Source organism: Aotus nancymaae, unplaced genomic scaffold (assembly GCF_030222135.1).
Source record: "Aotus nancymaae isolate 86718 unplaced genomic scaffold, 86718_ANA_hifiasm-v0.15.2.pri h1tg000067l, whole genome shotgun sequence".
Lineage (NCBI taxonomy): Eukaryota > Metazoa > Chordata > Mammalia > Primates > Aotidae > Aotus > Aotus nancymaae.
This window is the reverse complement of record NW_026988482.1, coordinates 867,440-885,384: the sequence shown is the minus strand read 5'-3', so window position 1 is coordinate 885,384 and position 17,945 is coordinate 867,440. Positions and strand designations below refer to the sequence as shown.

The 17,945-nt window shown below is 38.0% G+C and overlaps 1 protein-coding gene across 4 annotated transcripts in view; it reads left to right on the top strand.

Annotated features, from left to right (window-relative positions):
• The window catches only part of GNB4 (G protein subunit beta 4), a 118,814-nt gene extending 103,494 nt beyond the window's left edge, over nucleotides 1-15,320 (top strand). For 3 of the 4 annotated variants that reach the window (XM_012472260.3, XM_012472261.3, XM_021674527.2), the window contains 6 exons: nucleotides 1,150-1,213; nucleotides 2,658-2,820; nucleotides 3,857-3,923; nucleotides 4,027-4,228; nucleotides 6,741-6,957; nucleotides 10,724-15,320. In XM_012472260.3, coding sequence (XP_012327683.1) covers nucleotides 1,150-1,213; nucleotides 2,658-2,820; nucleotides 3,857-3,923; nucleotides 4,027-4,228; nucleotides 6,741-6,957; nucleotides 10,724-10,830 — 820 coding nt within the window. In that variant the 3' untranslated portion in view covers nucleotides 10,831-15,320. The remainder of the gene's footprint in view (nucleotides 1-1,149; nucleotides 1,214-2,657; nucleotides 2,821-3,856; nucleotides 3,924-4,026; nucleotides 4,229-6,740; nucleotides 6,958-10,723) is intronic. The other variant, XM_012472263.2, reaches the window with a different exon arrangement.
• Nucleotides 15,321-17,945: the final 2,625 nt, after the last annotated feature.

Below are 17,945 nucleotides of genomic sequence, written 5' to 3'. Positions count from 1 at the left end.
TGGTGAAAAATAAACATTCCAAACAAGGCTGGGAGTGGTGGCTCACGCCTGTAATCCCAGAACTTTGGGAGTCCAAGTGGGTGGATCACTTGAGGTCAGGAGTTCGAGATCAGCCTAGCCAACACGGTGAGATCCCGTCTTGACTAAAAATACAAAAATTTGCCAGTGTCGTGATGTTGTGCACCTGTTACGCCAGCTATCTGGGAGGCTGAGGCAGGAGAATCACTTAAATCTGGGAGGTGGAGGTTGCAGTGAGCTGAGATCGTGCCACTTCACTGTAGCCTAGGTGACACAGTGAGACTCTGTTTAAAAACAAACAAAACAAAACAAAACAAATTTAGTGGCTAACATTACTTAGGAGTTCATACTATTAGCTTAACAAACTGCAGCTTAAACCCAGTCTGCTTTTCTCTACTTATTTTCCCTTTTTCTCACAAACTCTGTATAACTGGAAGACTCACAATTCCTGAAATACTCACTGTTTTTCTACCTGTCATTGATCTTCATTGCTTTCCCCTGAAATAACAGCCTTTTCCCTATCTGGAGCTCTCAACATTTTCTTTCAAGACTAATTCTCTTTTGATTAACTCAGCTAGCCATGGTTTCTCCTTTACTCTCCTGTGGCATTTATTTTATACCCCTCTTCTAGCAGTTTTCACTTAATATAAATATGAGTAAATGTCTTCTCTTCACCAGATGGTAGAGGCCTCAAGAGCAGGAGATGTTTCCTGCTTTGTACCTCTGTGCTGTCAGGTTCTCAGGCACTCAGTGGTGATTTTAGATTGAATGAAATACGGTCGTTAGGCTTCTGTGTACATTCTTGTCATTAAATTTAAGTAAGTCAGTAAGTACTAAACCAGTCAGCTAATATCCACCCAAATCTTGTTTACCTAAACCGTTGTTACCATGAAAAAGTTTAATCATACCCATACATTTTTAGTCAGTTGCTAAATTTTACTTTATGAAATATGTTCAAAATTTTTGGCATGCAGCACAAATTTTTTTACAAGTTGGAAGAACATTTTTTGGTATCAAGTTTTTAATTAGAAAATGTATTTTTTTTCTGAATTCTCCATTAATGCAGTACATAACCAATTTCAGCTGCTTTTCCCTCTAAATATCAAATTATTTTTGTGTTTGTTCCTCTAGGCTGCTAGTCAGTGCTTCCCAAGATGGAAAGTTAATTATTTGGGATAGCTATACAACAAATAAGGTAGAATTTCTTCATAATTCTTGTAAATAACCCTATATTTGTTTTGCTGTTCACCACTTCTTCTCATTCTTTTACCTCAAACTTTAATTGGGTTCTGATAAATTTATTGTTTATTTTAATCTAGTTTTTCTCTTGTGTCTTAGTGTTTATGTTTAATGTTTAACCCTTTTTTATTTCCAAAGATGACTCTGTGTTTTACTAGAGGGCTTATATTTAATATTTGAATATTAGAAAAGAGTACCATTTTATGTATACTAATAAATGATTTTTTAAAAAAATCCCCACTTCCAAATATGACAAAGACCCTGAGATTTTTATTTCTACTTGTGGATGAGTTAGATGGCTAGTGTAAAGCTCTTCTCTGGCCCACTTCAGGCTTTGATTTGTGCTTCTGGACTGATCAGAAGATAGAGTGGACTGCAGGCAAATGACAACTTGTTTAGATCTCTTGGTGGTAACAGACTGTGGATGGTCTTAGTACATCCCCTGGAAGGAATCTCCAGTTTTAAATTGTTGAGTAGTAGAGAAGAAGCTTCAGGAATACTTTCATAAGTTTAATACCTTTATACTCTTTGTATACATATTAGTATTTTCATTAAACAGATGAAAATACCATTTTTGTGACATAAACAGTAACTTCAACCTGACTAAAATTTGAAAGCTAGCTAAGACAGTTCTGTTAATAAAATAGTTTTTCTTTATTAATCATTAAGCATGTTGTCTTTCAACTATATTTCCATTTAAAAACGTGTCTTTTAAGCATATTATTTTAGGTTAAGTGAGAGCATAGTAGTAATCCTGTGTTGAATACCTATATGCACTGTTTAAACAGCCTTGGTATTCTCATACTCCTTCCTTTTTTCCATCTGACCTTCAGATGATTGGTGTTAGGGTAACAAGCGACCAGATCAATGCAAAACTCTCACCATTGTTGAATGAGATCCCAGAGTAACAGCCTATCACTAGAAGGATGCTAATGTCATCTTTTCATGGAAGACCCATGTAATTGATACTTGCTAATTATATCCCTTGTTCTTGCTCAGAGTTACGTTGGAGAAAATTTCTCTTTTGAGCACTATTACAAAAACGAAAATTCTATTAAAACCTTTAACGTTTTACACTTAGTTTTTCAAATTAATATTCAAATTAAGTATTTGGCACTATATTAACATTGAAACATCTTTATATTCTTTATTTTATCAAGATAATTATTTCCAAAAAGAGCACTTTTTGACTCAAATGATTGGATAATAGAAAATAATAGGCATCTCAATGTGCGTTAGCATTTTATTTTTCATGGTTGACTTTTTCAAGCCATTACATTATTTTATTTATCTTTCTTAGGTGTATTTAATTCTTAGTAATATTTACTTCACTGTAAATGGGTTTCTGCAGTAGATGACTGTTTTCGTAATCTGAGTGATGTGCGGTGTGTGCTCCACAGATGCATGCTATCCCTTTGAGGTCCTCCTGGGTGATGACCTGTGCTTATGCTCCCTCTGGTAATTATGTTGCCTGTGGAGGCTTGGACAACATCTGCTCTATATATAACTTAAAGACCAGAGAGGGAAATGTGAGGGTGAGCCGAGAGTTGCCAGGCCACACAGGTGAGCTTCCCCAAATATTATTCTTTCTGACCACACGATTCCTTGTGTCGAATGTGCTGATCAAGGACAAATGACAAATTGTGCTCGGCTGGCTAAAGAATGAGGACTAATTGGGCGGGAGTAGAAATTATTATGAACAAAGGAAACATTAACTTTTTATAATCATACACGTTTATAATTTTTTATTTCAAAAATTGCTGTATTGTTTTTGTAAGAATGATGAATTTACTGCACAGAATTCAAACTCATCAAAAATGAGGAAAATAAAATTTGCTGCCATGTAACAATTACGGGATTGTGGCATCTATGCCTGGAGGTTTGCATTGAGGTACGTCAGTGACGTACTTTTCACCATGAAAGCGTATTGCTTTGTTTGCGCCAACGTGCACGTCATAGTTCAGGAGCGCAGCATTGGGTTAGTGGTGTTCGTCAGGAATTTATTGCCACTTGTCTGGCTTCTGTCCATCTGAGTTTTTGACCATACTATTTGACCATGCTTTTACAAAATCTCTAGAATGGTGTTTTCCTGCCATTTCCATATTTTGAAACACGGATGAACGCTAAACATTCAGATGCCACGTCTTCCATAAAGTCTTCACCGTTGTCTGACTTCTTACAATATTTTTATTTTTTAAATATTTTTTATTTGAAAAAAAGTTTTTAACTGCTCCTTGCAGAGCAGGGCTAACTATGAGGTGAATTAGCCCTCTCACAGTATTTTAAAAGCCAGCGTGCTTAACACAGTTGGCCATAGATTATAGTTCTTCCCAAGGTTATAGTTCTTCTCAATTTGGTAACTTTCAGAGTACCCAGCACATGTCATTAACATGTTAAATCCCTAAGAATGGTTTGTTGATACAATGTAGTTTATAGACAACATAGGATTTTTTAGTAACTAAAAACAGAACTGTAGATTATATTGAGAAGCACTTGTTGCCCAAGTATTCTGTTTTTAAAAATATATATTGCTATTTCATATGGTAACTAAGTTATTCAGTCAGTGATAACCTAAAATTTGCTACTCTTTATACTGTAGGGTACTTGTCCTGCTGTCGTTTTTTAGATGACAGCCAAATTGTTACAAGTTCAGGAGATACAACTTGGTAAGTTTATTCCAGAAGAACACTGGTTATAGGCTTGAGGGTGGCAGTAGGAAATTACATGAGATAATTGTCATTAAGTGTTTTATTTTGTTTTTAATTACAGTGCTTTATGGGACATCGAAACTGCCCAGCAGACCACCACATTCACTGGGCATTCTGGAGATGTGATGAGTCTTTCCCTGAGTCCTGACATGAGGACTTTTGTTTCTGGTGCTTGCGACGCCTCTTCCAAATTATGGGATATTCGAGATGGAATGTGTAGACAGTCTTTCACAGGACATGTCTCAGATATTAATGCTGTCAGTGTAAGTGAATAGTATTTCCAGAGAAAATTTATCATACATAAAGTGTTGAGCTCTATGGCATGATTTTAACAACAAATTGCCTTCAAGGATTTTTATAAATAATATGCTCTTACAACTTTGAATCTCCAAGTAATAAGGGTTTGATTTTTTTAAAAAAGCTTCAATTCATAGTCATAGATCTTTTTTGTTATTGTTGGATTTTTGTTTGGTTGCTTTTTGTTTTTTGGTTTTTTTTGAGATGTCCTTGCTCTGTTGCCCAGGCTGGAGTGCTGTGGTGCAGTCATGGCTCACTGCAGCCTCAACCTCCTGGGCTCAAGCGATCCTCCCACCTCAGTCTCCTGAGTAGCTGGGATTACAGGCACACACCACCATGCACAGCCAATTTTTGTAGAAATGGGGTTTTGCTGTGTTGTCTCAAGCTCCTGAGCTGAAGCAATCCTCCCACCTCAGCCTCCCAAAGTGTGGGGATTATAGGCATAAGCCACTGTGCCTGGCAGCCTAGGATTATGCTGGTGAATATCACTTATTTTTTCCCCAAGAAGTAGAGGGATAGATTATCATGCATAAACAAGTAGATTGTGGATGTTCTAACAGTGAATTTAGATGAGAAAAAAGTCTCGTATCTCTGGGACCAAAGGGAACAACTCAAAGAGAATAATAAGGATGAAAAAAGCAGCTGTTTAGTGTAGAGTATAGCTTTTGAAGTCAGTGAAACCTGGGATCTAATCTTAATTCTGCTGCCATTAGTACCTGTGTGAAACTAGTCATGCTGCTTAATCTTCATGCACCTCAGTACTGTGAAGTACTTACCATGAAAGTTTACAGGGTGTGTTCTTGGCTCACTGCAGCCTCCGCCTCCCAGGTTCAAGTGATTCTCCTTTAAGGCGTGGAGCAAATGCAATCACTGTTACTCCATTTTGATTGGAAGCAGAAGTATAGCCAAGAAATAATTTTTTAAAAAATATCTCACTTGAGGAAAGACATTGAGTTGAAGGTCCAAGAGTCTTATGACGTACTTTTTAAAAAGTAATTAAAAGAGGAGCCTGACACCATGGCTCATGCTTGTAATCCAAGCACTTTGGGAGGCTGAGGCAGGCAGATCACTTGAGGTCAGGAGTTCGAGACCACCCTGGCCAACATGGTGAAACCACGTTTCTACTAAAAATGCAAAAAATTAGCCGGACATTGTGGCACGTGCCTGTAATCCCAGCTACTGAGGAGACTGAGGCAGGAGAATCACTTGAACCCAGGAGGTGGAGGTTTCAATGAGCCAAGACCGTGCCACTGCACTCCAGCCTGGGCAACAGCGAGACTCCATCTCAAAAAAACAAAAGAAAAGTAATTAAAAGAAAACAACACATCCTGTTGAATTTAGAGTATCAAAAGATAAGGGAATAAAATCCAAGATGAAAACACAGATTACCTAGATATAAAAGATTAAAAAACCAAGCTAACCTCACACGTTTTCACAATAGACACTGCTGGAAGGCTCCTGAACAATAATCTGCCCAGAGTTAAGGGGGAAATACTGTGAGCCAAGAATTTTCAGTATCAGAAACCAGAGTGATGATGTCGGGGAGAAAATACAGTAAATATAATATAGGCTAAGAGATTAAGACCGTGAATAATCACTTAAGGCACTACCTGTAAATGATTACTGCTATTAAAAGATACAGAATAAACTGAACCATAATATTGTTTGCAAGAAACAAACTTAGAACAGAATGACCCAGGAAGGCTAATTGTAACAGTGAAAGAATGGAGAAGTCATAAGCTGGAAGGAAATCTGCAGTAATATTTCTATTAAGCAAAGTAGAATTGGAGCAGAAACTGTAAGTGAGAGTTGTACATTAATAAAAGAGACAGTAGTGATGCTGTAACATTGAAATTCATAAAACAAAAGCAATTAAAAATTCAGGGACCTAAAACACCATTGTAGGAGACTTTAGTAGACAACTCGTGAATGTGGATCTCCTAAGGTGGCAAGAAGTAAGACTCTCAGGATTTGAATAGTGTTATTTACTATTGTTGACTTGATAGTGTGTTGCAGATTGCACCATATTTGGGTTTTGCTTACTAAAATCTGAAAAATTCTGAATTCTGAAAAAGAACTGTCCTAAGGGGTCCTTATAAGCTATCAGGATTGTGGACCTTTTATCTCCTCACCACTCCTTCCATTGTAACCACACACACACGTCGTATACATTCTATAAATATTAGTACTTGCCTTAAATGTTTCAGTATGACATGGAGAACCAGAGCCAGTATCTGTTGAATACTTGCTGTGTGCTGAACAATGGGCTGTGTACTTTGCATATGTTATTTAATTCAATCCTAACCAACACTCTGAAATGGAGTCTAAAGCTCAAAGTATTTAAGAAGCTTTAGTGCCCAACATCGCTCACCTGGTGAGTAGCCAAGTTGGAATATGAGTCTAGATTTCTCCGTTATTCATGCCTCTTATGATTTTGCATACATCTGTAGAATAAACATTTGTTCCTTTCCTGTCTAGTTTTTCCCAAATGGATATGCCTTCGCCACTGGCTCTGATGATGCCACTTGCCGGCTCTTTGACCTTCGTGCAGACCAAGAGTTATTACTGTATTCTCACGACAATATCATCTGTGGAATCACTTCCGTAGCCTTCTCAAAAAGTGGGCGTCTCTTGTTGGCCGGTTACGATGACTTTAATTGTAATGTATGGGACACACTGAAAGGAGACCGTGCAGGTTAGTAAATAAGTCCACGTTAGGTTCTGATTTTCAGGAAGCAGAAGAGGTTCCCATCAGTTGTGTTCTAGGCCTCCATGGACATCTTGGAGTTGTGGAAAGTGGTAACCCAGTGGTTCTCATTCAAGTTCTTTGTTGTTACCCTTTGTTTGTGGTTATAATCCATAAGCCATATTTATATTTTTGCTTTCTGAAGAGTCACACTGAGTTCTGTAATATTTTCTTGTTTGGTAGGTTTCAGAATTAAAGGTGGATAGTGAGTGTGATTCAGTGTGGTATTTTAGAAATCACACTTTTCATCACCTGACAGGAAACACTAAGTGCTGGTTCTCTTCTTTCTGAAGCAGATCTTGGATGGGACAGGACATAGACCTGTGGCCTTCCCTTAGCCCCGTACTCTGAGTCCCCCTCCGCAGCTTCCACAAGATGACAATACACATTCAGCCATACTGGGGACCCTCATTAATAACAAGTCCCACAGAGCGCAACTATTTTTAAAAATCAAAATTATACTTAAAGGAATCCAATTGTCCTGTTACCAAAACACAGCAGTTGTTTCATTCCCAGTGCACAGTTTCTGCTCCCCAGAGTAACTCTACGTTTAGTCATTTACCTGGTCCCCCCTTGTTTTGGGACAGAGTCTCTCTATGTTGCTAAGGTTGGTTTCTTCTCACCTCAGCCTCTGGAGTAGCTGAGATTACAGGCTTGAATCACCTTACTTACATATCTCTAAGTAACATGCCTGTATTGCTGTTACTTGTTTTAATTTTAGGGATGTTAACTGTTGCTGACCTGTTATCATGGATAAGGGTTTGGTTTTAAGCTGCTCCCACCATGGCCATCTTCTTCCCAACCAGTTTTTCCCATATGACAAATTTTGTTTAGGACCACATTCAGTGTTTAAAGTCATTTGCTGTTGAGCTGTGAGATGTTGTGACTTCTTTTGCCATGCAGGTTTTTTGTATTTTCTAGAGTTAATTTTTTGGTTTATATTCTTAGTTTGGATATACTTCTCAGTAATGAATCTTCGCACTGTCTGCCAGTTTTGACATGTCTTGGAGTGGACCGTTTTCATTCATTGTGCTGGGTTATCCAGTGAGCCTTTTTGTTCTGGAAACTCATTACAGAACAGGGAAACTGGGGGTGGGGGCTTATTGAATCTTATTTCTTCTCTATTATCATCATGCCCTTTTTCTAGATCTCCCATTATGTTGAATGGGCTTCCTGGACTGATCTTTTGACTTTTTAATTATATTCTTCTATTTTCCATCTTTTTCACTTTATCTGTTGGGAGGAACCTTCACTTTGGGTTTCAACCCTTCTGTGAAGTTTTGGTTTTCATTTTTGCTACCATCTTTTTAACTTAAGAGCCATTTTGTTATTTTTTTTTGTGGCACCCATTCTTTTGTTCATAAATGGAGTCTTGTGTTTCTCTGAGGTTATAAGTGAATTAGTTTTTTAAGTTTCTTCTTCAAGCATAGTCTTTTGTGTTTCCAAGTTGGCTTTTTCCTTCATTTTTGGGGTTCACTGTCTTTTTTAGAAATTTCCTTCAAAGTGTTAGTTTCTCATTCATACTTAAGAGTGAGGCACTAAAACCACTTGAAGCTCTGAGCACATGGCTGGTGTGCCGATTCTAGGCCCCCCTGAAGGGTGACCTGCCTGGGCATTCACTGAGGAACTCTGCCATGTCTGCCTTTTTCCATCTTCCACTTTCCTCCATGAAGTGTATAAACTGGCTGCCAGTTGTGGGCTGATTTCAAGAGAAAACCTGAGGGGCCACAACATTTAGCTAGCATATTCTTTCTTCCCCATTTAAGCACAGTTTACCAGTCACATCTGTGCCCCTTTTCTTCCAGTCCGGAGACCCTGTTTCACCTTCTCCAGTGACGGAGTCTCTAGTCTTAGACCACAGTACAGGATGATCCATCACTGGACTCTGCAGAGTAGAGAAAGAGGACACCTGGGGGTCTTACCGATTCATGAACACTTTCCGGTGCAATCTTATTTTACTCCGACTTTGCCCCTACCTGTTTCAGAGATACCTGGTTCCACCTAGTAGGGACGTTTTTGGAGAATCTGCAGTGTAATTTTGTTACTTGGCTTACTGGATCATTCATTTTGAAGTCAGTATTTTGAGGTTCATTAACATGGTTGCCACCATCTGGCTTACAGAGGTTTGTTGCCATCGCCTGCTCTCCCCGTCCTTGTGGGTTTACGTCCTTCCCCGTTTAACACCCGCCGTGCAGTTGTTGGGGTTCCTGAGGCAGCAGAGGCAGTGTTAGCTTTCCCAGGAATAATTTTCTACAACCTCTTGTAAGAGACCGCATGGTTCACAGTTTTATACTGTCCAAGTAGATTATTGGAAATATTCTGTTGCCTAAAGCTGATTACTTTTTAAAGGTATTTGGTGTTTTGCCTGGATTGAATCCATTAGTATCCATAACACAATAAAAGTGTGCTGCTTGTCTACACTTAACATGCTTGAGTTTTAGTTTTGCTGTGCTTACAGCAGGTTTCAAGTTGACTCAACTGGAACTTTCAACTTAAAATTGAATCCTGACTTGCGAATTACAAATTCATTCCCCCTCCAATGTGACTTATGTAGCCACAGTGTTCATTTTGTTGTTGTGATTTCAACTCCTAATGGTAAATTTTCCCATTTTCAAACATGGCCACACTGGAGACACTATAGAGAATATTAAGAGTTAGACAAGATGAACTTCCATTCCTGAGATGATGGTTGGAAAATGACATGCTTCAGAATAGAGAGATCATGGAAATTCAAACACAGTGTATTTTAAAAATTCTTTTGGGTATTTGATGTATTCTAATTTTTCTTATTAATCTTATTGTATTTCTTGTTTTCCTCCCAAATATTGGAAATACATCAAGTGAGCTTAATATGTAAAAGAAATGAAAACTAGATGACTTTCATGATTTCAAAAAGTTATAACCAATAACATTCCAGAGTTTGGTCATTAGCATAAGAAAGTAAATAAATGATGTTGGTATTCTTGGAGGCAGCTTTATTCTTATGTTTTTGTTGTTCCTGTGGTAAAGGGCTACTTCAGTGAACTTCATTGAAAATCTTGTTTGTGTTAAAAATAACATAGCTTGATAGCAAAATTTGGAATATCATGAACTTACTAGAGATGCGGAATAATTGTCTACATATGTTTTCCTAGATACAAGTTGAATTATAAAATGATTTTTCAAAAATTAAAACCATAAATTGATGCACATGTCAAAATCCAAATAATACAAATTTATAAATATGTCTAGGTTCTTCCTAACCTCAGTCTTTTAACTTAGAGAAATTTGTTTTCTTTTCTTTTTTTTTTTTTTTTTGACACAGAGTTTCACTCTTGTTATCCAGGCTGGAGTGCAATGGCGCGATCTCGGCTCACCACAACCTCCGTGTCCTGGGTTCAAGCAATTCTTCTGTCTCAGCCTCCCGAGTAGCTGGGACTACAGGCGTGCGCCACCATGCCCAGCTAATTTTTGTATTTTTAGTAGAGACGGGGTTTCACCCTGTTGACCAGGATGGTCTCGATCTCTTGACCTCATGATCCACCCACCTCAGCCTCCCAAAGTGCTGGGATTAAGGCGTGAGCCACCACGCCCGGCCTAGAAATTTGTTTTAATTTTGTTTTTAGCTGATGAGCTTTCAGCTCATTTAAAAGTACCCTTTTAAATCTCTATGAATATAGTTGTTGAATTCTAAAACTCTACAATTGGTAACTTGTTACTGACTTGTTTTTCTCAGGTGTCCTTGCTGGTCATGACAACCGTGTGAGCTGCTTAGGTGTAACTGATGATGGCATGGCTGTGGCAACAGGCTCCTGGGACAGTTTTCTCAGAATCTGGAATTAACAGTGTCATCCATATTCTTTGTTCTCCACTGATGCATCTGGAGAAATCAGTGCTACAGCCTATAGCTGTGAAAAAATTCTACCTTATATTTGCAGGTGAAGATTTTTCTATTAGATTATGTACAAAAAACAAGCTTTCAGTTAACTACCAAAAAAAGGTGGGGGGGGGGGCATTCTGAGATCAAAAGGACCAGTGTGTTAATGTGAGGAGTTAATTTGACCTTGAATTGTTGTGTGTACTCAGAGTCTATTTTCTTTGTGTAGAACAGAATGGACACATTTTAGCAGCTCACCATTGTGTTTGCATTTTTTAAGAAGTACATTTTTAACTTCGTAGATACCAGAGGCGTCACATTATTGAGCTTTATAATAGAAGAACCAGGCACAGAAATAGAAATGCTACTGTACGTGTATTTATGCCTGAAAAAAGTCCCCTTGAATTCTTGAATTCAGATCTCTCTCTCTGAATCTAAGAGGTCCTGATGGCTTCCTGTGTAAGAGCACTGATGGGTGGGGCACCTCTGAGAGGGTCTTTCATTTCTCAGGCATCCTCTGCCGTACTGTTCATCTAAGGAGGAGCTCCTTTTCAGTCCTCTGAGGGGACAGATAATCTGAAGATTTCACTGATATTTTAGACATACCTAAGAAGCTTCATTAGCATTTATTAATTAAAAAAAAAGGTATATAAATGGTCCTTGACATTGTAAATGCCTGATTGTGATCAGTTGACACTTTGAGTAGCCCTCTTCTAAACAGCTTGACTTTCCTATTCATTTCCTATTCGGGAGCTAAGTTTGTAGTGTCTGCTCATCTTTCAGGAGTTGGATAAACATTGGGATTGTCCTTGCATCTGAACATCCTTCCCAGTGCTGTCTGTATACACCTAGATGAGAAATGCAATGTGAGTGTTACATTTGGGGAGAAGTGTAAAGTCGAACCAATCGCTGGCACATGCTTGTTGTAACATGGTGCTTTATGTCATGTTTGCATAATATGAAATCTGAATTGATGTGAAATCTGTGCCTTCAAATTTCCTAAAATGAAACCTTTAAGCTTTTTGTTCTATTTTGTAGTATTTCTTCCCTTCCTTAGCACAAAATACTGGTTTCTAAGTGGTTTTGCTTGAAAAGATGTGTAGATCTAAGTGGTTTTTCACTTAAAGCCTTCCTAAAGCAGTTCTTAAAGGAGTTAGAGAAATATATTAATTCTTCTGTGGTATAATAATGTGTCTATTACTAGAATGTCTGCTACCACCAAGTTAAATCAAATTGATAATAGAAGATTGTCAGTCTTGCTTGATGGTGAAGTCCTGGATTATTCTGATACAGAAGTGCATTGTTTTCTAACTTACTTTCCAGATAGGTCTCTGTTAGCTTTTGAACATGTGAAACCTTAACCTAAATACTCCCAAATTTTACCTCTTTTTATTTTTATATTGTGAATTTGCTAATATGTGCATCAGCTGTAAAGACATCAGTATCAGTTTTGTTTGTTAAAATCAGCTGACAGGAGAATAATAAAAATGGATACAGGCAAACTAAGATATAGGACTAAAACAATATTGTAGATGGCAGTTAAGAATGTATATTTATATTTTGGTTAAGATTTCTATTAACTTTTTGGGTGGGTGCAGTGGCTCACACCTACTGTAATCCGAGCACTTTGGGAAGCCGAGGTAGGCGGATCACTTGAGGTCAGGAGTTCGAAACCAGCCTGGGCAACAGAGCAAGAGACTGTCTCCAGAAATTAAAAAAAAAAAAAAGTTTATGGAGCGTTTAAAGCAATTCCCGTAATTATTCACTCAGCAACTAAAAACTACTACTTAACACTTGTGGCTAATAATACACAGTAACACATGGTGACAAAGTGGCCTCACTGCCACAGTTCCTTCCTGGTTATACCTTTGCTTTTAATAAGAGGGGCTCCACGTGCTAAATATATTTGTGTACTTGCAGTTTAAGTTGTATTGATTATTTAATTCTGTTATTGTTCCTGAATTCAATGAGTATATAATTTGCAGAGACGTCGAATAGTTTGGATCTTAGTTTTTCAAGGCTGAAAAATCCAGCTGGATTTAGTTTTTAAAATTTTGCATCATCAAGAATATTGAAGGCCAGGAGCAGTGGCTCACGCCTGTAATTTTAGCACTTTGGGAGGCCGACACGGGTGGATCACCTGAGGTCGGGAGTTCAAGACCAGCCTGGCCAACATGGCGAAACCCCGTCTCTACTAAAAATATAAAAATTGGCTGGGCGTGGTAGCACGTGCCTGTCATCCCAGCTGCTTGGGAGGCTGAGGAAGGAGAATCTTGCTTCAGCCTGGGAGGTAGAGGTTGCAGTGAGTCAAGATCGGAGGCTGAGGAAGGAGAATCTTGCTTCAGCCTGGAAGGTAGAGGTTGCAGTGAGTCAAGATCATGCCACTGCACTCCAGCCTGTGCGACAGGAGTGAGACTCCATCTCAAAAAAAGAATATTGCAGTTAATATTTCTTTTTCTTTCTTTTTTTAAAGAGTCTCACTCTGCCCAGGCTAGAGCACAGTGGCGTGATCTTGTCCACTGCAACCTCTGCCTCCTGGGTTCAAGCGATTCTTGTGCCTCAGCCTTCCAAGTAGCTGGGACTATAGGCATGTGCCACCATGCCTGGCAAATTTTTGTATTTTTAGTAGAGACAGGATTTTGCCATCTTGGCCAGGCTGATCTTGTACTCCTGGCCTCAAGTGGTCCACAAGCCTCAGCCTCCCGAAGCGCTAACATTTAAACATAATGTGCCTCAGAAGGTTAATTTGTTGACTCTGTAGCATGTCAAGAAGAGTAGTCTTTTGAGATCTGGCAAGAATATTTTAGAGGTACACATTCTTTTTTAAATATGTGATCACCCTCTGGTGTTTAGCATATTGTCCCAAAAACCTGCTTAAGAAAGCAGTTCTTGCTATCAGCAAATGTCTTCTCCACTTTAATGGACAGTCTCATTTCTGACAGCTATGCTGTTTGAGATTTAGACTGAATATCCAAGGTCCTTCCCTAGCTCAAATTTTTACTTGTGATGACACATACCACGTGGAATTCCATCTTCAGAGGCAAAGCTTTGGGCTTCATATCTCAACAGCAAATGGGCCTGTTAAGCAATTCCCTGCAGTTTAGACTGAGATGACCTCAGAAATTGCACGATGATACTAGTCTCCTGGAAATAATGGAGGTAGGTGCTTCTAGAATATGTTACAGAATCTCAAGCTTAACCTATTAATAGATGAATGGATCTTGACTTAAGGGGACAAAATGAAACTTTTATTATTGCTTAAAACTGCTGTGCCAATATTGTGTAACTGAGCTCCTCCAATGTTTGATATTGTAGATTTTACAATAAGATCTTAAGCATTTTAAATGTGAACATGTTCAGGGAAATATGCTTTGATGTAAATGTCTCAGATCTAAATTGTAACACAACTGAATACTTGTGGCTTATTCTTGGTTTAACTTACGAAAACTGGTTCAACAATCCCCCATTTAGGCTTGCCATCATTTCAATAGTGAAGATGTTCTTTCTAAAATCTCTGGAGTCTGAGTCAGGCGTAATTTTTTTTAATTAAATATTATGTTCAAATTCTTTTTTGCCATTGTGAAAAAGCAAAATTTTAAATGATTTCTCCTGTTAAAATTTTTAAAAATACCCACAGGTTAGACCATCTTTCTTATGGGTTGCACAATGAATTTATATTTTAAATTAGACTAAGTAGAATGTGAACGTGAAGTACATTTCACATTTACTTTTCTTTCTGTTCATTTTGGGTTGCCTCAGATTCAGTGTATATTTTAAAATATTGGTTACATCATAATAGGTACTCAATAAAATGGTTTATAGAATAAGCTAGCACTTTAAAAAGTAACTTATTAGTCACACATTGGTGGTAACTTTGTATTTAGCAAATATTTGCATGTTGATAAAATCTCATGTCTCTTTTCCTAAATCCAGTTACTGATTTCGTAAAATACAGTTATGATAAAGCAGCATTCTGGGGGGAAACGCTGTGCTCCAACTGGTGTTAAATGTATTCAACAAAAACATTTCTTAATTAATAGAACTTGAGTGATACACTTGGTAGATATCTCAAGCCTTTTGTCTTTGACACAAGGGTGCTCTATCCTATTGTTTTCTTTTCAAAGCAGCATCTAAACACTTTTCTATTTTCCTATCCAAAGGCATCCACATCTAAGTGTGTTTTTAAAGTTGATTAAAATTATTTTCCTGTTAAAGCATTCTGAAAATGTTTTTCTTTATCTAGAATGATTTGTACACACTCGTGGTCAATTGAACATGAATGTCAGTAGTAGTCTAATTATGGGAAGGGTAAACATGTTAGATTACTATGGACTTGTATCATGATTTAACTGTTCTTAGCTCTTTCTTACAGTGATTCATTCCTCTATTTGTACAATAGCTTTATAAAATACTGTGAATTGATGTTGTAATCATCAATAAAGTGCTTTTAACCAGATTTCACAGTATCGTTTTTTATACCCCATCACTCTTTTCCTTTTTTTTTTTGAGTGAGTATTATTACTCTGTTGCCCAGGGTGGAGTGCAGTAGTGGTATCGTGGTTTACTGCAACCTCTGCGTCCCCAGCTTCAGGTGATCATCCCACCTCAGCCTCCGAGGTAGATGGGACTATGGGCGCATACCAATATGCCCAATTTTTATGGAGACAGACAGGGTGTATGTTGCCCAGGTTGGTCTTGAATTCCTGGGCTCAAGAGATCTGCCTGCCTCAACCTCCTAAAGTGCTGGGATTGATTACAGACGTGAACTACCATGCCCAGCCAGTTTTTTATACAGTTTTTATGGAGATGATATAAGTTTGCTTTGTTGCCCAGGCATGTCTTGAACTCCTGGCTTCAAGGGACAATCCCACCTTGATCTCCTAAAGTGATGATGGGATTGCAGGCTTGAGCCAACAAGCCTGGCCTGTGTAATTTTTAAATAAGCAATTCTGCTTATGGTGTTGATAAATTAATTATCATTAATTACTACTTTTTTTCACCACCGTACCCTTAGGAGAGGATGAATGAGGAAATAATAAAACAGCTTTGGCGGTGAGTTGGTAATTCTTGAAGCTGGGCGCCCAAATGGGGTGATGATGGTATTATGCTTTCCTGGTTATTTCTGTCCTTGTTTAATATTATTCTATAATAAAATGTTTCTTTCCCTTAAACGTACAAGTCCATGCAGAGTTACACAGCACGACAGGTTGAAGCAGAGAGCAAGAATAAACTCCCCTTTGACACTTTGAATATTAGTTCTGTTGTCCAGTGAAGAGTACTAATATTAACTGTAAATTGTTATGTCTAAAGCAGAAAACTTCTTGACTGCTCCTCTGACAGTGCTGTATGACATCTTACACTAACGATGAGTGTATGTAAATTTTACTTACTTACCCTTTTCTACTTGGCCAGAAGAATTCAACAGTAACGCAGTCAGAGAGGTCTACTCGAGATAACCTACGTATGTAAAAGTGACTGATTAAGAAGGAAAGATTAAAACTCACTAAATACTAGTATAAATGCTACATTTGTCAACTATCAGGCAAACAGGTTTTATTTTCACCTTGCAAGCTTGCATACTGAAAAAATGTTAATGTAAAAAGATTATACAAAATTTAAATAATCCTGCAAACATACAAAGTAAACAAGCATATGCACTAACAGTTGGAATCAAAGACAAAAACCACGATTATCTCAATAGATGCAGAGAAGGCCTTCGACAAAATTCAACAGCGCTTTATGCTAGAAACTCAATAAACTAGGTATCAATGGAACGTACCTCAAAATTTATGACAAACCCACAGCCAATATCATAGTGAATGAGCAAAAACTGGAAGCATTCCCTTTGAAAACCAGCACAAGACAAGGATGCTCTGTCTCACAACTCCTATTCAACATAGTATTGGAAGTTCTGGCCAGGGCAATCAGGCAAGAAAAAGAAATAAAAGGTATTCAGTTAGGAAGAGAGGAAGTCACATTGTCTCTATTTGCAGATGACATGATTGTATATCTAGAAGACCCCATCGTCTCAGTCCAAACTTTCCTTAAGCTGATAAGCAACTTCAGCAAAGTCTCAGGATACAAAATCAATGTGCAAAAATCACAAGCATTCCTATACACCAGTAATAGCCAAATCATGAGCGAACTCCCATTCACAACTTGCTACAAAGCATAAAACACCTATGAATGCAACTAACAAGGGATGTAAAGGATCTCTTCTTCAAGGAGAACTAGAAACCCCTGCTCAAGGAAGTAAGAGAGGACATAAACAGATGGAAGAACATTCCATGCTCATGGTTAGGAAAAATCAGCATCATGAAAATGGCCATACTGCCCAAAGGAATTTATAGATTCAATGCTATTCCCATCAAGCTACCAATGATTTTCTTCCCAGAATTGGAAAAAACCACCTTAAACTTCATATGGAACCAAAAAAGAGCCCGAATAGCCAACACAATCCTAAGCAAAAAAAAAAAAAAACTGGAGACATCACACTACCTGACTTCAAACTATACTACAAAGCTACAGTAATCAAAACACCATGGTACTGGTACCAAAACAGAGATACAGACCAATGGAACAGAACAGAGGCCTCAGAAATAATGCCACACATCTACAACCATCTGATCGTTGGCAAATCTGTCAAAAACAAGCAATGGGGAAATAATTCCCTATTCAATAAATGGTGTTGGGAAAACTGGCTAGCCATATGAAGAAACTGGATCCCTTCTTTACACCTTATGCAAAAATTAACTCCAGATGGGTTGAAGATTTAAACATAAGACCTAACGCCATAAAAACCCTAAAAGAAAACATAAGCAGTATCATTCAGGACATAGGCATGGGCAAGGATTTCAGGACTAAAACACCAAAAGCATTGGCAACAAAAGCCAAAATTGACAAATGGTATCATTAATCTAAAGAGCTTCTGCACAGCAAAAGAAACCATCATCAGAGTGAACAAGCAACTTAAAGAATGGGAGAAAATTTTGCAATCTATCCATCTGACAAAGCGCTGATATCCAGAAACTACAGTGAACTTAAATTCACAAGGAAAAAACAACTCTATCAAAAAGTAGGT